General features: G+C 46.0%; 1 protein-coding gene across 1 annotated transcript in view; it reads right to left on the bottom strand.

Annotated features, from left to right (window-relative positions):
- The window catches only part of cntnap2a (contactin associated protein 2a), a 206,423-nt gene extending 184,389 nt beyond the window's left edge, over positions 1 to 22,034 (bottom strand). The window contains 1 exon segment of the mRNA XM_060045779.1: positions 21,684 to 22,034. Coding sequence (XP_059901762.1) covers positions 21,684 to 21,795 — 112 coding nt within the window. The 5' untranslated portion in view covers positions 21,796 to 22,034.
- Positions 22,035 to 24,212: the final 2,178 nt, after the last annotated feature.

Below are 24,212 nucleotides of genomic sequence, written 5' to 3'. Positions count from 1 at the left end.
AAAATGTACATATTTACATGTTCATGTAATGTGTGCAAGCTCATTGGATAGCCTGCACAAAGGAAATATGATGTTTAATAGATGTAGATTTGCAGCAAACGCAACAAAACACTTCAAACGCTGACACATTTTGGCGGGGAAATCAGCATGCATCACCAAAACATCACCATGGGCAAGTTGTGTGTGGGTGTGTGGGTGTTTTAATGTGCGTCTATGAGTAATATATGCAAGATACAATTACATGAGTCTATGTGTGTTCATGTGAACGAAAAGTGTGTGTGTATGTGTGTGTGCGTGTGTGTGTCGGCGTAAGTGTGTGTCTCCAAGAGGAGAACAGTTTAGAGATCCATGATCCTTGCCTGCAGCAGCAGGTGGACACACACACACACACACACACACACACACACACACACACACACACACACACACACACACACACACACACACACACACACACACACACACACACACACACACACACACACACACACACACACACACACCTCTTTCTCTCACCCATTTGCTTGTTCTCTACCACCAACTGTCTCCCTTCCTCTTCATCTCTCTCCCTCCCTGAAAATCGTTCTTCGCCTTCCATCTGATTGGGATTTGTGCTTGGGGACTGTGATTGTAATTCCTGGGAAAGTCTTTTCCTCACCTCCCAGGTGGTAGAATGGTTTGAGGGAATGAATCTACAATGGACCCACTTTCTATTACAGCCTAAGCGGTCGGAATACTTCATGGGGAAAGGAAGTTGGTCGAGGTCCTACGAACCAATGAATGGAAATCACTGCGGAGACAAGGAACAAAACACAGCAACCCTGGAGTGAGTATAAAACAAGTGCATCTGCAAAGGACTTCTTGGGTCGCGGGCAGTTGCCAAAATAAAATCTACTTGTTTTGATAAAGCTGCCTGCTTTAGCTGCCTCCCCGTCCCTGGGAAAGGATCAGGTATCCCTCCCTCACACCTCAATCAACACACCTCTGCACATAAATACGCAGAAATAAGGCAGAGAACAGGATACTCTCTCTCCATCTCTCTCCCTCTCTCAAACATCTCCAAGTGTCTCCCTCCACCTGTCGCTCCTCCATACTCTACTTTCTGCAGCTCACGGGCCTGTCAGGGCTGTCGTTCTGCTGGGGGAACCGCATCAAATCCCCAACACTTCATCCTCTCGCACCAGGAACGCTTCCTCTATACCTCGTCTTATGCACTGACGGGCCAATCCCGCACGGTTCATCAAATATAAAGGGAGGGTTGGGGGGATTCATCTCATTGTTAAATGTGTCGTATAGGGAATGCGCCATACACACAAATGCAAACAGTATATATATACCTACGATGTATATTATTCAGTTCCAATCCATTATTCGATCCATGAACTGAATTGTACTTCTGTACCGTTACTCCTACTATTTTCATCTCTTTTTGCGTGTTTGACTCACGCTGTGTGTGTGTGTGTGTGTGTGTGTGTGTGTGTGTGTGTGTGTGTGTGTGTGTGTGTGTGTGTGTGTGTGTGTGTGTGTGTGTGTGTGTGTGTGTGCGCCGTCTCTCTGCATCCCACTTCCAGTCTTGCAATATTTCTTTTGAAGTACTTCACGCCGTGAAAAGCGGCGCAATATAAAAGGAATGGAGAAAAAAAAAAACAGCGATGTAGCATTGGCCGTCTATTTGCACTCCAACCCACGCCAAAACGCCTCCCTGGAAAGTATATACAAACAGCAAGGCCAAGGTCCTCCATCTTTGTCTCTTCACCTATCAGCCCCCCATCACACACGCACACGCATTCATGCTCCGCCACTATTCTAGAATCCTACTCGAATAATCCATAGGAGAGGTGTGAATTTGTTGAGTCAAGTGCTGTTGTAGTTGCTCTGGCAGGTGACGGCGCGCACACGCGGCTGATGGAAGGTAAACACCGCACCTGGAACTAATGAGCAATAAAGGGAGAGGGCGAGGGGGGTGAGGGGGGAGAGAGCGAGGGAGGGAGAGTGTTGTCACAGAGCTGGTGCTGGTTTGCACAATAAAAGTAAACTGTGAGAGAAGTATTTTCTGTTTTTAAGTGTGTAATGGCTGTTGAGCTCCACAATGTAAGGCTTTGTCTGTGTCTATCAATCACGAGGCCAGGTGATTAGGTGGCACGTTGGAAAGAAGTGACGATGATGACAACATAGTAACAATGGCGGTAATTAAAAGTCACACTTAAAATTCATGTGGTAGGCGCTGCTGGAAAGAGGTGAGAAACGGAGAGATGACCTGGGAGCGAGAATGGCAGTCGAATAGGGGCACATATTTTATTTATAATTACAGCGTATATTATTCAATCCCCTCCCCCCCATCTCCGAGGATGGGTGCTACTTGGAGACAAGACCATTACCTATTCATCAGAGTGTGTAAGAGCTGTGTCAGTCCTGTTTGAACAACATTCAGTGTGCGCACACACAGGCACACGGACACACACACACACACACACACACGTGTAGTACACTCATGCTGAAAAATGATGGCTTGTCACTAAGTGAAAGCTTTGCGCGACAGAAAACACCCCCTTGATTATTCTTGAGCGGTTAGATCACGAGCATCCGTGGCAGCCTCTTTACGAGCCGTGTCCAATAGTTACGGACATATCCAAGCTTCCCTCCACCTCCCTCTGAAATAATACATTCAGACCCCAACCCTTCCCCCCCCCCCCCGCCAAATAATTGTTGGGGTGCAAATGCACAATAATAACAACAACAGTAGCAGCGTCGGTGGAAGGAGCAGCACAGCAGCAACGTCGGCCGAATCAGAGTCCGATTCGAAACAGAGCATGTCTTGGTGTTTTTCTTCGCCTTTTCTTCCGCTCAGACAATAGAGAACAAAACAAAAGGAGACAAGGCTGGCCAGCCGCCCACGCTTGCTGACAAGGAACCAAGGGAGATAATCAATACTGGCACATGTTTGATTCATGCTGCTATGAGAACTCTGCTTAACGCGAGCCAATTTATGCATTCCCCCTCCTCGACATGATTTATGTATTGCATCAATTTTCCTTGTGCCATCTGACCTGACCTCGTATGTAGAAAACTGTTTTGGGTGGTCAAAAGTACAGCTTTTTAGAAGTTCATGTCAGAAATGTTGGGGGAGGTGAAGACAAAATCTCATTCAGATTGATAAGAGTACGACAATCTCTCTGTGTGTGTGTGTGTGTGTGTGTGTGTGTGTGTGTGTGTGTGTGTGTGTGTGTGTGTGTGTGTGTGTGTGTGTGTGTGTGTGTGTGTGTGTGTGTGTGTGCGTGCGTGAGAGAAAGAGCAAGACAATAAGTTCGATGACAGAAAAGTTGACACGAATGTATCATGAGAACGCCCTTGAAGACAGAACTGCACCCACCCACCCTGTCACACCAGTGTTAGGCGCGCACACCAACACACTAACACCCACACACAGTTCCTGCGCGACCTTGACACCTCGCTAAAATCTTCGCTCACACGGCGCCACGCGAAACCGCTCCTGCTGTCAGACGATCTAAGCGTCTGAGCTGGAACCGTCGCTGCATTCTCACCGCTTGCCTCTCGCACAGAATCCACTCCGAGTGCCTCCAAATCTAAGCTGGTCTCAAGCCCGTCGCCTATTCCTACCAAGAGTTACACTGTCACGGATATAGTTTCAAAGTACGTTTTCTGAAACACAACCAGAGTGCATACCAGCGGCGGCGGCGGTCGATATTGCCCGACAATGTCGTCTGCGGCTCAGAAGGAGGTTGAAGGGGGGAAAATGTGTTTCTTCTCAGAGACGGCTCCGTCCACACTGGCGGTCGTAATGCCATCCTAACCCCTGGATAAGTCTTTGAGTGCTCTGACTGCAAAAGTCACTGATGTCTATAATTGAGCCTTGGTCAGTCTAGAGGAAAAATCTCTCTCTCTCTCTCTCTCTCTCTCTCTCTCTCTCTCTCTCTCCTACCCTCTTTGTTATGTACTTTTGCAAGTACATGCGGTTGCTGTGACTCCGACTAGCGAGAACAGAAGCTTCTGTGTGGCTAATGTTGCTAATCTCGACGAGGAATGGGAAGCACAGGGAGTACATTTAAAAAATACACTTATTTCGATCTCCAACTCTGTGCCTAATCAGTAGTACACGGGGAAAAACACAACCCTCTTATTTATTTATTTTTCAAAGTCCAAAAAATACTTAGAAGTGCTATATTTAGATGCAGATTTTGCCTCTATTCTTTACACACTGGTTTGGTAGGCAGCCTCAACCCAAAAATGCAACACAACATCCCATTCGCTGTACTTTAAACAGTCGAACGTTTTATTTCTGTATTTTTATAAGCTATTGTTGTGTCTATCAAAGGACGCCTTTATTGAGAAAGGTCGAGGACAGGTAAAGGTGATTTATAAAAGGTTTTCAGAAAGGTTAGGTCAGATAAGGTGGAGTTTATCGTCCGGTTATGGGTGAGGTTGCGGTCACACCGGGAGAAGGTAAAGGTTAGGAGTTGGCGTCCAGTGAACGCTGTAAATAACCCCATGGAATAAATTCACTGAGCTGGTGTGCGTGAGTCAGCATTAGCTGGCATTAGCACATAAACAGTGCCAACCTAAAAGTGTCACGGTCGAACGTACATTATAGTATGAAAAACAGTGATATGATGCAACACTGCAATGACCTTGTGGGGATATGCCAAGTTATAGACAATATCATTACACTCTATTAGTCTCTGTATTGGACAATTATTCATCCATTTACCACAGCTTGGTAAACACTTAGAAAGCAGTCTCGATGAAAAACAGTAAGCACAGTGAGTGAAATGCACTGTGCCAACGAGAGCCGTGCTCTTACCGCTGGGACGCACAGCGACCGCGAGAAACACCGTCAGCTCGAAACCCCGTCACCTCGAAACCCTCCGCGATGTGTGAATTAACAAGGGGCAGAGAGGTGCGCTGCTGTCAGAAGGGTGGTGCGGGTGGAGGCGAGTGTTAGCAGGGTTAAGCCGGATAACAGTCTGCAGAAGAGGCAAAGTGGGGTTGGTGCTGGGGGTGGGGGTGGTGGTGCTAGGGTTAGACGCAAGGTGAGCGGACTGGGACGACTCGGAGAAAGAAGATAGGTGTTGCCTGGTAGAGGTCGGAGTGGACGAAGAGGAAGAGGGGGAGAAGGAGGAGGAGGAGGAGGAAGAGTGGGAGAATGAGGAGAAGGAGGAGGAAGAGAGGGAGAAGGAGGAGAAGGAGGAGGAGGGGGAGAAGGAGGGGGAGAAGAAGGAGGAGGAAGAGAAGGGGGAGGAGGTGGGAGAGGAGGAAAAGGAGAAGGAGATGGAGGAGGTGGAAGAGGGAGGGAAGGTGGAAGAGGAGAAGCGGGTGGAGATACTGCAGGAACCAGTTGCAGATGACTTGCAGCTCGTCCCAGGAGAGGTCGTATTCCTGGGTGTCACCGGGGATCAAATCGTCCGTGAACAGTTTCTGTCCCAGTGGTGAGCCCGTGTGTGTGTGTCTACTCCATGTACACCAGAGTCATGCCGCGTTCCCCTCTGTGACTAGAGGCCCATTCCCTTTTTTTTACGCTGAGCAATCCACACTCTGCGTCTCACTTACCCAGCAGGCGCTGCGGGCTCCATTTCCGTGGGCTGACACCACTTGAACTTAATGTAAATTGGCGGATATCCTGTTCCGCAGGCACGCAGGGACGCAGCAGACACAACAAGAGGCCCGGGCGAGGACCCAATGCGCACATGACACTGTCCACCAACACACCAATGAAAACGGTCCAGAGCATTCCTGTTCATACACACCCATTTATAAACTGGTGTGTCTGTGCATACGCACGCACATGCACACACACACACACACACACACACACACACAGACAGACACACAGTCCACTGGGTTAGCTTTACACACCATGGCCCATTAGCACCCCTTTGAAGTGTCGGGCAGGGCAGCTAATGGTGTGGTATCAGTGTGAGGGGAGCCTGTGGCCTGTCTGTCTATTAAGCCCTCTGACTCATTCTGCTGAGTCCACACTATATTCCCCTTGCCCTTGTCCCACACCACCCCCCCCAACCAACCCAACAAACACCAACCCCACACACACACAACTTCGTTTTCCGGAGTAGTTGGGAGGAGAGTGGTTCCAGCAAGAGGGTGTGCTACTGAGAGAGAGAGAGAAAGAGAAAGAGAAAGAGCGAGAGCGAGAGCGAGAGAGAGAGAGAGAGAGAGAGATAGGGGCCCAAAGGGAGAAGGGTAGGGTGGTGGTGGTAATCGTATTAATCTCACTCAGACCACAACACATTTGGCGAAGTAAAAGAACAAGGAAGTTGGAATTGGATCTTTTTACAGCCATGTAGCCTGGATTGAATAGGGCAGTTTGTATTCAACGATGTGGTCGTGTGGTGCCGGTTGATGGACTGAATTCAAGATGTGTTCTGCGATAGAAGAACAGATACCCACTACACACAGACACCCGACACAGTCCAACTACTAGAAAACTATTGCTGCACTGTATTATTTGGTATTCCGCCATGGACATCTGTTATATGAAACCACTCCAACCGAGAAAATAAATGCAAATAAATTGAAATAATGTAAATTAATGAAAATATGTAAAATATTGGATTTATGAAAATGAATGTGAATATGTATTTTTCTAGATGTGTTCATCCCTTGAGTTTTGGAACTTGAATTGTTAAATAGCTTGCATTATGTAGTGATATTGAATACATGGGAGATCAAGTAAACTTAAATCAACTAGTTATTTCTCATTATATGATAACCACGTTTAAAGTTTTTTTAACGAGAAAAACTACAATATGGTAATTCAGTTCCCAACAAACTTTTAAAAATGCACATAAAAAGTACCTGGAATGGAAAAAATAGCAATTTCACATAACTAAATGGGAGATTTATTATTAATGATCTCTGCGGCAAACCCTTCCACAAACACCATTTACTAAATGTAAATCCTTTTCATCAAAAGCTGCGACAACAAAGGGGCCGTAAATGCCAGCCCTCAGAGTTGGAGAAAATTAGTTGTTTACCAAAAGTTTGTAAGGCTGCCAAGTCAAGTGTGAACGATGTTTTCAGCTCCTGTAATGGTTCTGTGTCTAGCCAAAGAACTTGGCCCCATGCTGTGCAGTGAAGGCAACACTTTATGCACTGTGCCCTTCAAAAAGAAGTCAACGGGTATTTGCATCTCCTTGGCCCTTTGAGTCCAAATCGATAGGAAATATTCTTATGTCTTCTGAAGTGCAAAACAGTCTGTTTGTTTGAGATGGTGGGGCCACTTAGATTGTGTATCTCTGTGTGTGGCAGTTTGTGTGATAGTTTGTCTAGTATGTGTGCATCTATAAGTCTGTGTCTCTGCACGGGAGAAGTGTGTGTGTGTGTGTGTGTGTGTGTGTGTGTGTGTGTGTGTGTGTGTGTGTGTGTGTGTGTGTGTGTGTGTGTGTGTGTGTGTGTGTGTGTGTGTGTGTGTGTGTGTGTGTGTGTGTAGCAGGAAAATTAACTTTTTTCTGCCATTTAAACATTGGTAATGGAGTAGAATAACAGGGGGGCTGACTGAGTAGATACATCTTGAAATCAGATTTCAAGATGTATGTAGTCTTTTTTCTTGCCTAGTGCGTGCTTTGTGTGTGTGTGTGTTTTGTGTAGAAGAGAGGAGAAGCCTATAATGAAGAAGTCAGAAGCAGTAGAACTGCGATTCAAAGTGTGTGTGTGTGTGTGTGTGTGTGTGTGTGTGTGTGTGTGTGTGTGTGTGTGTGTGTGTGTGTGTGTGTGTGTGCTGGGGCTATGGGGGTGCATGACGATTTAGAATTAAAATTGTAATCAACTCACAAAACACACACCGATACAAGCTAACCATACGACACACGACATAAACTACATGTGATTATACAACTGAGATTAATTATGAAGAGAATATTAATGAACCACCAGATCCATTTACAATGGCAAATGGGCTTGCCGTAACAAAAACAATGAAGTATAGTTGTAATTATTATAATTATTCAGACATTTTATTATCATCATTCTGAGTTTGAGTAAGGATTCATTTATGGATACTTGCGGCTGCTGATACTTTCAATAATACTGCTCCAAAACATTAGCCATCAGAACTCTGTGGCTTGTACAACAATGCCAATTGGTCAGGTGCCACTGTGGTTTTAAATGGTCTCTCAAGAAAAACATGTTGGGTTGAGGTATGAAGCTGGCTGCACCTTGTGCTCAAGGGGACTTTTTAAGATCCAACCAGTTTCCATACGACAGCTAGCCCCGCACTATCTTTTTAAAGAGGACTCAAAAGAGTTATAGACAGCAAGTGACAAGGAATAGAAGAGTGAGGGAGAGAGAGTGGAAAATAAAGTATTCCCCAGCTTTTTACTCCTTATAATAATTAATCAAAAACGAATGAATTTAAACAAATTAATGTATGCTCCTACCTAATCAAACGCCAAAGATGAGGGTGCAGCAAAGCTTGAGAAGTCTTTAATCCAAAAGTGTAAATCTCTGTGAAAAGCGAATATCCGCAAAATTATAATTCTAAATGAATCCAGAAAGTAATCTGAAAAACGACAGAATGGGCATTACGTTGATGTTACATTTGTTTCACCACACGACACAACCTAATGGCAATTGCAATCCCAGCACCACTTCTACCTGCCTAGTGCTCCGGGTTTCTTTGGAAATTAAGCAGGGCAGGCCTGGGCCATACATAGATGTGAGCCCAGACAGTGCTGGAAGAAGTGTTGGAGAGCCAGATGGGGGTGCTCATCCCTCTAACCTGGTTTAGGCCCAAAATATTTAACTGATATGCTTCCACTACATAAGCCTTCTAGACCACTAAGATCCTCTGAGACCAATCTGTTAATTATCCCCAGAGTAAACACGAAACATGGGAAAGCAGGATTTAGTTACTATGCAACAAATAGCTGGAATAAACTCCCTGAGGATTTAAGACTTGCCCCAACTCTGAGCACCTTTAAAACAAGACTGAAAACTTTTATGTTTGCTTTAGCTTTCTGCTAAATCTTAAATACATTGCACTTTCTAAAAAGCTTTTCTAACTTTGCTTTATTTTCTATTTTAATACTAAAATGCCCTTTTTATCTTTTCTATTTTACTCATTTCTTTGCATATATTTTCTTTTACTTAATCTATTACTTTATTTTATTGTATGACAATGTTTATATGTGAAGCACTGTGAGTCTGCCTTGTGTATGAAAGTGCTATATATATATATATAAATAAAGTTGCCTTGCCTTGCCGAACCTACGAGAACCCCAAATATCTTCGTTACGCTGAGATGTTGTCAGCGCTGCTCACTCACTGTGGTCATTCAGATAGATCTGGTGGCAGGGATAGGGCTGCCCAACAAGTTTTCATTGGCTGAACGAAAAATACAAAATATAAATGCAAGTCATTATTACAATGAATGATGCTTTTTTATTATGTACTTGCTTAATTCTTACAATTTCTGGGTTGTATCTTCAAGGTTGATTGTTCTTATTGTAAGTCACTTTGGACCAAAGAGTGTCTAAATAAATACAATGTAATGACCACAAGCCAAATCAAACTGAAACGACCAGGATATCATTTGTGATGTTACCCTCTATGTCTATATCTGCATGCGGGGCTGCATCCAAGACTGTTCTAAAATGCCATGGATTAAATGGGTGAAAGTGATCTGTGATCAGGGTTGATCCACGGGGGACCTCAAAGCAGATCAAGTACGGCGATAAATTGAGATGCATATTTCAATTTGACAGAGCTCCAATCCGACCCAGGTCTAGCCATGAAGGAATGTGATGCTTTTAATCGTGCTTGACAGGACTTGGGCTATTGGCGGTATACCAGTAATGCATCTATTCTTCTTTGTGAAGAAATATATTCCTAATAGTGGTTGAAATGGGGAGGAGTTGAGAAACATTTACAGTACAGTTTCGTGTTGATTTTTATTTGTTGAGGCAAGGCAAGGCAACTTTATTTATATAGCACTTAATAATCGATAAGATAAGTAAAAAAATAATAGATAAGTAAAAGAAAACATATGCAAAAAAATTGTAAAATCAGTTGAGTATAACGTTTCGTAAGACAAGCCAGACGGCATTGAGAATTAATAAGACTTTATATTGGGCAGCAAAAATAACTCAAGGATGTTTGAAGCACGGATGCCAAAGCCAATCTTTTAAATCTTTCATATTCTTAACGTGGAAATGTATCTGTTTCTCTAAGACTGGCAAAATGCTGTTGAGAAAGAGAGCCCTTTCAGAAAAATACAGCAAATTAAAACGTTTGCAGCAAGGCCGTTCTCCTTTTAAAATAATACAAATACAACTGACAGGACTCCGGAGAGAATAAAAAGAGTGGGAGAGAAACACACAAAGGGGCTGAGAGAGAGAGAGAGAGAGAGAGAGAGAGAGAGAGAGAGAGAGAGAGAGAGAGAGAGAGAGAGAGAGAGAGAGAGAGAGAGAGAGAGAGAGAGAGAGAGAGAGAATGAATAAGAGGAAGAGAGTGAAAGAGAGCAGGTTAAGGGAGAGGTGAAACAGAGACTCAGTGAACCCTGCTAGACTGCTGGCTGACTAATGTTACCTCACAGCAGAACAGAACCTTGGACCTGCAGCTAATGGACCATAGCCACATCCTGCTCCTCTCCCTCTCTCCCTCTCTCTCATTGTTTTGCTGTATTCTACAAAGACTTTTACAGGACCGCATGTTGCCAAAACATTTACCCAATTATTGTTGGACTTTTCCAAGATAGTATTGGTCTTATGTCATGTGGTGTCACACACACACACACACACACACACACGCACAGATACTCATGCAGATACGCACACATGCACACACACAGGCAAACACACACCACACACACACACAGGGAAGCACACATACACACGCACACACACAACTCATACACACACATACATGTTCAACCGGCGGGCCAATGTACATAATCTGTCCATCTGTGATTGGCTGCTGAGTCTGAGGAGAGCAGACCAAGGAGTGTTTCCTCAGCGGAAAGCAGCCTAAAGATTAATTCACTTAATCTCGGCCTGTAAATGGGGTATTCAAGCGGCTTAAAAAACAAATTGAATGCAAAGGCTGAGAGTAATAACAACATTTGTCTTTGCCATGGCACAGCGCCCTTTTCCACAGCCTGCCTCCACATTATGTGGCTAGTGGGGATTCTCCAGGCACACACGCATGGATGAGTGCATAAATGCATATATATATATATATATTACTAAGCACTGATATGCTATGTATAGGAGTGTTTATGGCAAGTAAGTGACAATGCATGTTTGTGTACAGAAATACATTAGAGAGAGAGAGAGAGAGCGAGAGCGAGAGACAGATGTTGGACTGCTGGTCCGAACAGAGTAATCCCACCCAGATTGTCATGTTGGCTTCGTCCATTGCAGAGGGATCAAGGGTTAATGGAACATGGATATATAGGTTAAACATGACCCAAATCAGTGCTCAAGTGCTGGCTTTGACTGTGCTCCCATGGTCTCCTATGGTCAATCAAGGCCAGAATGTAAGATCTCAAACAACAATGTAGACGCATGTATGTATGTATGTATGTATGTATGGATGGATGTATGGATTAGTGTGTGGATCGCTGGGACGGATAGATAGATACATAGATAGATGACTGTTGAAGACTGAAGATAGTTACTGTAGATAGATAGATCAATAGATGACAAATGTCCATGGACAGATCGATAGATGAATAGCTAGACAAATAGTCGATAGTGAGAATAGATTAATACGTTTTCACCGCTAGCCAGCAAAGTGCATTAGCAAATACACCACCGAATGCATTATGTGACAAATTATGTTTACGTGAGTAATATCCAATCAGATGATGTGATTAGTGGTTGGTCACGTAGTGAGCCATTAGCACATTTTATACTTAGAATGAGGTAATTGAGTATGAATGATTAATCAAAGTTTGGCACACAGCACATGAATCACGGCAAATGTTCCGTGCTACGTCGTGGACGGCACGAAGATGGTCTCTCACTTCCCAAGGAAACATCCTCAATCTCTTGATGGAACAATAATTGAGTGCATTATTCATGTGTCGTATGGATTGAGTGCATTCAATTATTCAACTCAAATATCAGACCTACTATGAGTACTCCGCTAAATAAAATCTTGAGCATTTTAAAAGTTTAAACATCAATGGCATGTAGACCCGAGCGACTGCCTAGATTCCCATCAGGCGTCACTTGCAACTTGCGTCTTCCAATTCAGTGTGCTTTCGCGGACTCCAAAGCCTCTTGTAAATGTTCCTGAAGCTTCCTTCAAACAGCTGTACAGATGGAATATATAAGAGGAGCAGGGGCAGTCATTGGGGTCTGGCTGGGGGAGGGAGGGAAGGGATTGAGATTTAAAGAGAAATCTCTTGGCAGGGTGCCTTTCTTTGTTTTTGAACACTGGCTAGCTGTAGGCATCGCGGTACATGCAACCGCATTCCCTTGGCTCCTCGCTTATAGAGCTCCGGAGAGCGAGCAGCATTGTCTTATTGCACGGCTCTACAATGCATGCAGCTCGCTCGGAAGAGCGAGCTGCATGCATTGTAGAGCCGTGAAATAAGACAAGAGGGAGATGCAATGCTACGCTTTTCATTCCGTATTTAAATCAATTGGGTTGTTATTGTGAGTCGAATGCACAGTGAGTGTGTTGAAATCCCCCCAAACTGAGAAAATAAATGAATAAACCACAGGGCAGCATGTAGTTCCACGGATTGTCAGATCACATGCAGACAAAACATAAACAGTGCTTGGTATCGCTAGAGATTTCCCGGTCAGGCTACGCCCAAGGGGTCTTGCCGCGACGAGGCCTAGTTGTGCTGATAGAACACGTCCACAGTGTTGAACGTCCCACAACTTCCGAGCTGGCCCTTGCTCCCTCCCTGTACTGTCCGCTTCCATCCCCCATCCCCCCCCTTCCCATCCTCATCCTGCCGTCGCTCTCTCTCCCCCCCCCTCATCTCTCTCTTGCTATCTCTCTCTCTCTCTCTCTCTCTCTCTCTCTCTCTCTCTCTCGTGTTCTGTCCGTCTCTTCCGAAGTCTCGGGGATACCCGAACTAACGAGCTGGATGGTATGCGACGCTTTTTTAACGAGAACACATTCCACTAGAATAACTTGCAGATAGCATGCCGTCATATCGATTCATCATGGAGTTTATGCAAGCACACACACGCACACGTGTCCAAACACCCACACATATATGCACACACACGCACGCACATTTACACGATTCCCGCGCACAAGCACACACACACACACGGAGAGTGTGTGTGGAGGACATTGAGAGGTGATTAGTACTGACTCCTGGTTAGAGGAGCAGGGTGGGTTGGCTGGCACCTCATCGTTCTTCTCTTAGGAGTGGGTGGGATTATGACCAAGCCTATTCTGGAGACGGGTACCCAGACAACCTACATCACCTGAGCGCCCACAGCCTGACCGAGAATTGGTCTGAAGGTGTTTCTGGAAACACCAGACTGGGACCCCTGCCAGTTGGCTGCTCCACCTCCCAGCATCACCACCAGCACTCCCACTACCAAAAGTTTGGAAAAGATTCGGAGGAGGAGGAGCAATGGGTGGAGGAGGGAAAGGAGAATCTCAGCCACAGCGACGGCAAGGGAAGAGGAGGTGAATTGTCCAAAAGAAGAGGGAAGAGACAACTCATGCAATGGAGTGATAATGATAAAACAAAGTGCGATTTGGACACACAAACTACTAGTCGCACAGTATTGTGACAGACAGGTAGTTGACCTACTATGTGACCAAATGGTGGTCAAACCACAGGTGAAACCGCCAGTACCACAATCATCACCAGCTACTCTCACCAGTACACCCTGCCAAAGCTCCAACTCCAACAGCTGTTACCGGCACCACCAGTACAACCAGTACAGCATGAACCAGTACCAGTGCTCTGAGCTCTAACAAACAAAAATGAGCTTCACTAACAACACTGCACAACTGGAGCACTGAAGTTGAATAAAACATTATTTTGGGCATATTTTGGGGTGTTTTTCTAACTCACTCTTTTTCTAGTTTTGCACACCTCAATCGTGCCAATTTAGGCCCTACAGCTTTGTACTGATATTTTATTTCTGTTTTGATTCCTCTGTACAAGTTAAAGTAAAATGGGGAAATATTAAAATACAGCCATAGCGTGATCTGTATTGCAAACATGATGTAAGAAAACAATTATATGTCCAAGCATGTGCGTGTGTGTGTGTGTGTACACGTGTGTCTATGTCTGTGTCTGTGTTTGTGCGTTTGCAGGCATGGCTGCACTTCCGCATATCAAGTCAAGGAGAGCTTGTTAAGAGAATTGGATTGTGCAGCCTTGTTAGTGTTTATTTGCCTCAATGTGCTCAGATAGATATATGCCCTGACCAACCCCTGCAAAACAGCTTCAAAACATGAGTGCTGTTGGTTTTTACTTTTACTGGATCGGATCAATACCTGCATTTCTGCTCAGTGTAGAGCGAGGGACAAGCACTAAGCTTGTATTGAAATTTCACAGGACACAGCTCTGCCGTCGCACTCTTTGTCACCACCTCAAGGTTAAAAACAATGACGATATTTTAATGGACCCCATGCACAATATAGCGCTGCAATCCTAGACACCCCGCATGAATACATCTGACAACCAATATGTGTGTGCCCCAGCTACCTTTGCCTGGGCTTGTTACAACCATGATGTGACGGTCTCGTCTCTGAATGTACCTGATAATAGTAACATTCAGGGACCGGTCATTAGTGAATCATGTAAGGTCTGCTGTCCCAGTCGTTGGAGAGGAGCTGTCTGCCAGGTCTTGCAGGTTTTATGAAGGCAGTGCATGAGACTGCAGCAGTAACAGCAGTGGAGAAAGAGGAGGGATCCCACTGTGTGAGTGTTCCCTTGGCTGTTATCCATGTCGGTGGATCAAATCTATCTATTTACAACCTGGTACCTGTGGGTGTGCAGACACACACACTGATGCAACTGGCCTTACAATGGACAGAGTGTTGAGAATTATTTTACATCAGGGTTTTAAGCGAAGAGGACGAGGGGAGAGCAGGCACGGAAGCAAAAGACGAGAGAGAGAGAGAGAGAGAGAGAGAGAGAGAGAGAGAGAGAGAGAGAGAGAGAGAGAGAGAGAGAGAGAGAGAGAGAGAGATGGTGTAATTGCAATAACAGATAAAGAGAAAGAAAACAAAGCAATGTGAAATGAATGAAAGATGGAGGGAGACCGAAATTCAAATACAGGAAAGAAAGTGAGATGTAAGGAATATTACGGGGGGGAAACAAGGTAGCAACTGCAGAGAACAGAGGTGGAAGGTGTGATAGCACAGCAACCTACAGTGGGGGGAGTTGAAAGGGGACGGAGGGTGATGAAGGGGATGCGTAAGAGAGCAAGGCCCCGTGAATTTTGTTTGATTGGATGAAAAACAAGAGCAAGGGAATTTGCAAGAGTGAGAGAAATACAGCGAGAGGAGAGAGAGAGAGATAGGAAGTGCCACGGGGAGGGAAAATGGAAAAACGGGAGATTTATTGAAAAAATAAGGAATGCAAAGGAGATAAAGGAGAATAAGTGAAAGAGCAATTTAGGCAGAGGAGAGGTTGAGGAAAGAGAAACGGCAGGGCAATTAACGACTCGACCTGTTTTTCTCCCTACGTACTGACTCAACTGTCCAAACACAAGATAAATATACCTGCTGATGCACACCTCCACACACACACACACACACACACACACACACACACACACACACACACACACACACACACACACACACACACACACACACACACACACACACAAACACAAGCACATGCACACACATACTCACATCTCCATGCGTACAAAGTTTAAACCCATGCATGCGCATTAATAAGCACATCAACAACGTAGCTGAACAGGTTGATCTAATCAATCTGCTGCTCTCTCAGCCCTAATCCCTTTATAACCACCTCCCAGTGCGAGCCATACCAATACGCAGGCCACAAACGCACACACACACACATGTGTACACACGTGCACACATGCAGGTAAGATAACACACGCATACGTAAACACACACATGCATGCACACAACCACACACACATGCACGCATGCAAGGACACACACACACACACACACACACACACACACACACAACCAAACACAGACAGCCCTACATTTTTGTTCTATTGGCGCCAACAGTCTTTTATGATGGTTGATATAGTGATGACATCATCAGTATAACAAACACCATGATAACAAAATGAAATAACGATGACACAATGATGACACAATGTCCAAATGGATCCAAATATCCATTTGGACATTGTGTACGCTAAACGCTGACAGTGTTTTGCCTCAAAGTAGCAAATGATAGCAACCTAATACCATCTGCGTATTTATAATGTGATGCCGTTGAATACATTATAATGGCCATGAATACATTAACAGTGAAACGACAACGGGGTCACGGCAATGTCTGTAAGACAAACGACTGGCTGGCCTTCTCTACTGGGCTGCGGTTGCTGTTCATTATGTATGATTTACACCCACACATCGTTTGACTCACGCATCACTCGGGCAAAGTGTCACCGTTTGGTGTCAATGTGAATTCATCTGACGTGGTTTAAAAAAAAGCACTGCGTATTGATAGAATGTGGCTCTTTAAAATGCAGGTCTTAAAACTGTGACTCTTAGATAAGGGTGCCGTTTAAAGACACTCGACCTGGCATGGCTTTGGCACTAATGCAGTACTCGAGGAAACGTCCACTCATCAGTATTGGTATGAGTAGGTTTAGTCTTAGTATTAGCATTAGTATTATAATCGGTATTGTTGAACATATATTGTTATTATGTTTGTCGTTGTTATTTTTGTGACGGGATCATTGCATTATGAGCAAGATGGGGAAGAAATAGAGAGATAGGGACCCCTAAATCCTCAGGGCTTATAAAGGGGTCCGTAAATGCTCTTCCGAGCACAACGGATTATCTTTTCTATGCCTATTTCAGAATTCCATTGATTAAACATTGTGGGTTTATTGGGAAGGTCCCCAAACTATTTTAGATTTGATATGAACAAATGTACTATGTATTAGTCCCTGCACAATAAACTTAAAAATAATAAAAATAAATTGGGGAGAGAATATTAAATGGTTATGAAGCCCTGCATGGCTGGCCCTGGGTGGCCCTATCGCCGCATCCAGTCCCATGACTTTGCACAGGGGCCTGGCACTGTTAATGAGACAGGAGAAGGCTAATCTGGTTCTATAGCAGACAGCCTCTAAGGGCACCCTGCTTAAGCAGCCACACTCTCCGCGCGAGAGAGACTTAAAGGCAGAGCGTGTTCACCGTCAGGCAATCAGGCATGTTACAACCTTTTTTTCCTTTTTGTTCCTTCTTTTTTTTTTTACCTGTCTCTTTTTGTAAGAGGCTGCTGAACAGCTGTGGCAGCAGAGCTGAGCGTTTTGCACTCCCAGAAATTTTACTATTTTTTTGTATTTATTTGGACTTATTTATTTTTAAATAAGACAAGTATGAAACCGAAAAAAAGTATAGAGGAGACAGTGCGAGATAGCAGAGCAAAGGAAACTTACATTTTTTCAACGTACACATACTCACACGCACACACACGCACGCATGCACGCACACGCACACACACCTCTTTAAAATGACAACTATTTGGATCTGAATTACAAATGGAGATAAACACATGTCCTGATGATTATGAGCAATCACAAGGGGCAGGAAATAGACATGATGTCACACACACATGCACCCGTCCCACACACATGTTTGACATCAGAGCAACATTTACATAAAGTGACTCATTAGAAAGCACATCCGAGGCACTGCAAGGACAGACTGTGTGCGTGCACTGGCCAGTTTGTGTGTGTGTTTGTGTGTGTCTCTGTGCGTTTACGTGTGTGTGTGTCTGTGTGTGTGTGTGTGATGCGAGGGCACATTGGCAGGAGAGTAAAGGGCCTGAGAGGTTTTCACGAGTGATATCCCCCTACACGGCAATTAGGCATATTGGGATGCAACATAAAACTAATAAATGCTTCAGGGAAACAAGGATCTTGCTTAAAAATAAGGTTATCTATCTTCCAGCTAAATTCGCAAAGGCAAACCCCCCCCACCCCACACACACAGACACACACACCCAGAGGCAGTAACACATTTCAACATGGTTGTGTTTGCACCGGCTTTCCACTCATTAAGCTTCTGTCTTTCTCTCACGCACCTGTAACATTTCGTTTTTAGCCTGGCTCTTCCTCATCTCTCTCTTTCTTACCTTCGCTATTCCGCTCACAGACCCTACATATACTTTCCGTGTTTGTTCCACTTTCCTCTACCAACATCTAGCCCTTCATCACTATTTCTCCAGGGTCTGCTGCTTCTTTTCTCTTCCTTCCATGATTTCTCTTTAGATCCTCCGTTTACTTTTTGTTGCTTTTGTCCGGTAAAAGTGTGGCTGCCCAAGTCTGTTTTTCTTCAGTAAGCACTTTTCCCTGTGTGCAGCTTTCATTAGACATGTTTTTTCTTTTAAACCATGCCTCCCACAATACAGGCCGGGGCTAAGAGTGTGTGTATAGGGCCTCGACAATCCCTCATGCCAACATGGCTTGTATAAGGGTCCATAAATGCCCTTCCCAACATAGCAGATGAACTATTATATATGCCGAAATTAGAATTCCATCGATTAAACATTGGGTGTTTTATGGTAGGGTTTTCCACAAAATAATCACAAACTGCAATTCTCATGCGCTTATAAGTCATGCTAGGCTGAAGCCTATTTGGCGATCAGCAAAAAGACGCATATATACGGTGGGTTGAGTATTTCCACTTTATTCCGACTATATGTTGAGTCATAGAGCAATCATATTGCTTTGGTCAGCAGAATCCATCATTTTCGTGCTTTGAGCTAAAATATGCTTATACTATCTGCTGACCATGCAAATGGACATGTTTTAATTTATTTTTGGACAATGGTAGAAATACACGCCACTAATATTATGTAGTTTTAGTTTTTTGCCAAACACACAAAATATAGGTTCTGTCAAACACACGGGTGTCCCTGTCGTTTTACAAAGCTCAACGGGATATTGGAGCAGTATCCACCAAGTTCCCAAATTGAGAAAAACAAAGCACTTTCCCAAATAATGTCGAGTTGCACGAAAGTGCTAAGAAGCAGACTATAAACAATGAACATTAATTAGCGAATTATAGACGAGAACACCAAACAAACAGTGGTCGTAAACGAGGCCGTGTTGGCTGTGGACACTGCGCACAGAGTCATCGTCAAAGTATAGGGGTCTTCCATCCGTGCGTTTATAACCAGACGGGAGTCCCAACTGGGGGCCCCACAACATCCGTCGCTTACCATCACCCCTTCTTCCATCCCACGAGTCGTTTCACATCACGTCCATAACGAGTGAGATGTCAGCTCTGGGGGATTATATTTCAAAGGTGTGCCTGGTCGTCGTATTTAATATTCTGCTCTGACTGTCATCCATCTCTCCCTCACTCATTCTAACACACGCAAGCACATGACCCAGTCCCACCTCCCTTTCTCTCTCTGTCACTCATATTCCTTCACTTGATCCTACGAGCTTATGTCGCCATCTACTTTCAACACATTTCCACCTCGTCGCGTTTTTCTGTGGCTGTTTTAGGCCTTTACGCACGCTTCAAAGGATTGATGTGTATCATATCCACAATTTCACACTAGTTCTGCCGTACGCCCGGAGCGATTCAATCATTTTGTCAGGCATGTAGACGCGCTCTTGACGCGATGGCGACTACAGTGTAACGTTACGCAGCGGGAACAAAGGGCCACATTAATATTTGTATTGAACTTTAGGCAAGTCGTGAAAAGTTATGCCAACACACCTGTTCTTCTGTGCAGCAGGCGAGTGGCTTCGAGGGCCGGGGGAAAAGGTTCAGAAAGGAATATTTGCACAGACGAGCCATTCCGTGCACGTGTGCGCACATGCACACTGCAAGTAGGCTACCCTACTACACTACCTACACGTACGCACGCCTTCATACACGTACGCAAACACACACACACACACACACACACACACACACACACACACACACACACACACAGGCAGATGTGCACACACACACGCCAACGCACGCAAAAGCACACACAAACATACGTAGGCCTACGCACGCACAAATGCACGCACAAGCAAGCACGTGCACACACACACACACACATATGCGCGCACACACACATATGCACACACACATCTGCACACACACACACACACACACACACACACACACACACACACACACACACACACACACACACACACACACACACACACACACACACACACACACACACAGTATCTTCAGGCCACTGTCTGAAGGAAGGCATGATTAATGACTGGCGGCCCGCATGCATCCATCTGGGACCGGAGAAGCCCTTGCTTGCACTCAGCGGGGGAATCGGTCATACCGATCCACACTACTCCGACTCCGTCGCCCCAGCGTCAGCAACAACCCGATCCGAATAAAAATTGTATCAGAGTGACACTTGATAACACGCTGACTGACTGAGTACTATCCGGGCGCGGGTCTGTGGTCTCAGCCCAAAATATCTTGGCGCGCGTTTCAATGACTGACATGGGCCGGGTCCTTCAGTCTTTCAAATTGAATGCGGGAAAGGCAATTAAGCAGCCATATTCATGATTAAGTATGGACCTCTGAACGTGATGTGAGGCGGGATGCTGGGGAAACGGGTAATGAGGCCAGTGAATGAAGTGGGGGAAAGAGATGGAAACTTTTCAAAAGCCCAGTCCGACGTTTGATATGCACGATGAGTGAAGAGGAGCAACAGCGCTGGAGTACATTCATGTTTTCCTCATTAGAGCATGCTTGTTGTGGAATGTTCTGGGGGATTGTGTTTGAAATATGAATAGCAATAAAGCAGAGAGGACTGTTGTTCGTCCGACACCGATCAGTGCTGATATAATAGGTCAATGTCCACGATGGCATCGGCTTACGGAATCCCCTGAAGGGGAAGAACGGAATCCTTACTTAATCGTTGGTCTCAATGAAAACAATTATGTCATATGTAGCCTATATTAAAAAAATAAAAGTCGGAATTCTTCTAATGGAAGTTATAAAAATCACACACATAAATTATGTTTTACATGTTTCCAGAAGACGGTCCCGGCAAGCGATTGTTTGTGTGTTGTGAGAGATAACGCTTGGCTGTCACTTTCCCTCGCCTCACCCATTCCGGACTGCAACAACTCAGACAGTATCCCAAACAGATTGGATAACAACCGCACGGGTGGCCCTGTTTACCTATCGCATAACTAATACCCAGAATCACAGGCGAATCGGGGCTGCAATTATGCATGTGAACACAGGCGCATCAAACATTGGAGCTCAAGATCTACGCCACTAGTAGAAGTGTCCCCAGCCTGTACACACACAGCTCCCCTCAGCCAGCCTGGTCCAGCGAGGATACCTGCACAGCCCAATCGGAAAACAACAAGCCCGATCGATTCCAGCTCTTGCACGTTACACCAGACAAGCGAACTCGTCTGCAATCTTCGGGCTCTGATTCTGATCGGCCGGGAATACCGATCAGAAGACCTGTCACTCCGACGCACTCGGACAACCCGGGGAAGGGGGGGGGGGGGGGGGCGTCAAAACAAGGCGAGACGGCGTGCACAACTTACGGGTTGTTGGCAAAGCTCCGTGAATGCTGTTTACATGGCAGACAATCCATAAGACGGCGGATAATAAGGTGAATCCCACTGCAGGACGTCTCTGCCCCCCGTGCGTCTTCATCGTCCGATGCGTGCGCGGTAGGACCCGGAGCCAGCCTGAGGGGAAATGAAACTGCGGGGACGGGGCTGTAGCGCTGTGGCTCTGTCCGTCAGACACAGCTTGGCAGCGCCGCTCTTTAGTTGAGGACTGGCGGAGAGGATCCTCTGCATGGACCTTTCTTACTCTCTCTCTCTCTCTCTCTCTCTCTCTCTCTCCTCTCTATATGTCGCTCGTTCTGCGCGCGCTCTCTCTCTCCCTCACTCTCTGACGTTGCCTCTCTCTCCCCCCCCCCCCTCTCTCCCCCTCTCTCTCTCCCTCACTCTCTCCCTCACTCTCTCTGACGTTGCCTCTCTCTCTCCCCCCCTCTCCCTCAAATAAAGAGATGATGTAAGAATCGTACCACCAGCGAACCGCCCCGGTCCTAACGCGAGCAGCGACGTATACTAGTGTTGTTATTCTCCCCAAAAAACGTGTCTCTCCAAATATACAGACTGCCTTACAAGCAGAAGGGGAGGGTGGCAACGGGAGAAATTAATATATTTTAGGGCAAAAGAAGGCAGAGCTTCGGTGGTAACACTCCGCTGGACTTGAATCTTTTTGGCACACTCTTGCCGCCTGCGTTTCCAGCGGATGGAGAGCTCCCCCAGTAGCGCTGCCTTGACTGCTGCTGCTGCGTGATCTCTTTCTCTCCCGCGCGCCGAAGCCAAGTGACTTTTTTTCCCCCTCGCAGACAGTCAGCCTGATCCCCCCACCCCCGAGCACACGCGGGTGTTTGTAGGTGGTACGTTCCTCCGTTCCTCGACGTTCCTGCTAAAGAGCACACGGGACATGGGGATATAACCCCCCTGGAGGGGAGGGAGACTGTGGAGTGTGTGCCACAATCTGACACTGTCAGGAAAAATGCTCTCTCTCTCTCTCTCTCTCTCTCTCTCTCTCTCTCTCTCTCTCTCTCTCTCTCTCTCTCTCTCTCTCTCTCTCTCTCTCTCTCTCTCTCTCTCTCTCTCTCTCTCTCTCTCTCTCTCTCTCTCTCTCTCTCTCTCTCTCTCTCTCTCTCTCTCTCTCTCTCTCTCTCTCTCTCTGCCATCCCGAAAATCATATGCCTACACTGAGAACCTGTCAAAACGAAATCAAAACCCATTACAATCATGTAGAGCACATTAACACACTACTCATACACAGTAATTATCATGCCACAAAGAGAAACAATGAAACAGTTGTCAGCTTTGAACAAATGCCAAGTCTTTTCAACCACTGAACCGTTGCAAACTATGGCAAACGCTTTGAAATAGCTCATTGTGTGCTCTCTCGTGGTTCTTGGTCATTCATTGTTCCTTCACGAAACACACCCACATGCTGAAGAGTGTAATTGTGGAGCATAGGGCCGCTATATGTAGGCCAATTAAACAGAGGAACACATGTTGGTACTTCCTGTTTCCTGTTTGGGTCCTGGGCAAATGAACAGAAATGAACCTAAGCGTCTGCTTCGACTGTCCCTGAGCAGGGACAGAGACAATGGTCGCGGATGAGGAGTCGCCGCTTGCCCGGGCGTTCCGGATGATCGAAGCCCCCCCCCCCCCCCACCCAGGAGAGCTGGATCCAATCACAGGAGAAACAAACCCTGACCAGGCTGGACCTGACGTCCCACCATGATGGGGAGAGGAGGGAGAGGGCGGGGTTGCACACCCTGCTCTCTCCCCGGGACCAGGGAGCGGTGGGAGGGCCCGGACTTGGGTATGGACACTTCCCCGGAGGACATTCCCATCATGGGACTCACAGCCGGGGCCCATCGCCGGTTTCAGAGGTGGAAGACGGTAGAAGGCCTTTCGCCTACACCCTTCACAGGCCCTGGCCATAGCGATGGCGTTGGTGGAGGATCACCTGACCCCGGAACAAAATGGCGGAACAAACACGGCTCACACACGCCACCCAACCCTCACCTTACACTTCCCCAGTGCTCCGACCCCAAACTGCCCAACACTTTCGTGACCCAGTCCCTGCCTTCGTAGCTATGCTCCTGCATAGTCCCTCAAACTCTGGAACAGGGATGCTGGCATCGCGGCCGGTCCAGATTTACATCCGTACATCTTGAACTGTCCAACCCAAGGAAGGGTGCAATTGAACAGAGGGTAGTACAGTAGTACAGTATTAGGGGGTATCACTTAGGTGGTACAGGTCAGGTGTGCCTGAAGATTGAAAAGACAGGGTCTATCGCAGCCTGCCCACGACCTGAGACCAGAAAGCAGGTGAGGTTATTCCTAGGACCGGCTGCTTACTACAGGCGGTTCATTCATTCTCTGAGCTGACCAGACCCACGACCGACCTCCCCAGAGAGGGTGCTTCAGATCTGTCCAGTGGGCCGAGAGGCGTCTGATAGGGAGGAGAGAGGAGAGGCAAAACCAGTAGATGCCATCAAGTGGGCGGTCGACATCCGACGTCAC

Source organism: Gadus macrocephalus, chromosome 23 (assembly GCF_031168955.1).
Source record: "Gadus macrocephalus chromosome 23, ASM3116895v1".
Classification (NCBI taxonomy): Eukaryota; Metazoa; Chordata; class Actinopteri; order Gadiformes; family Gadidae; genus Gadus; species Gadus macrocephalus.
Note: the sequence above shows the minus strand (reverse complement) of the source record. Positions and strands in the feature narration are given on the sequence as shown.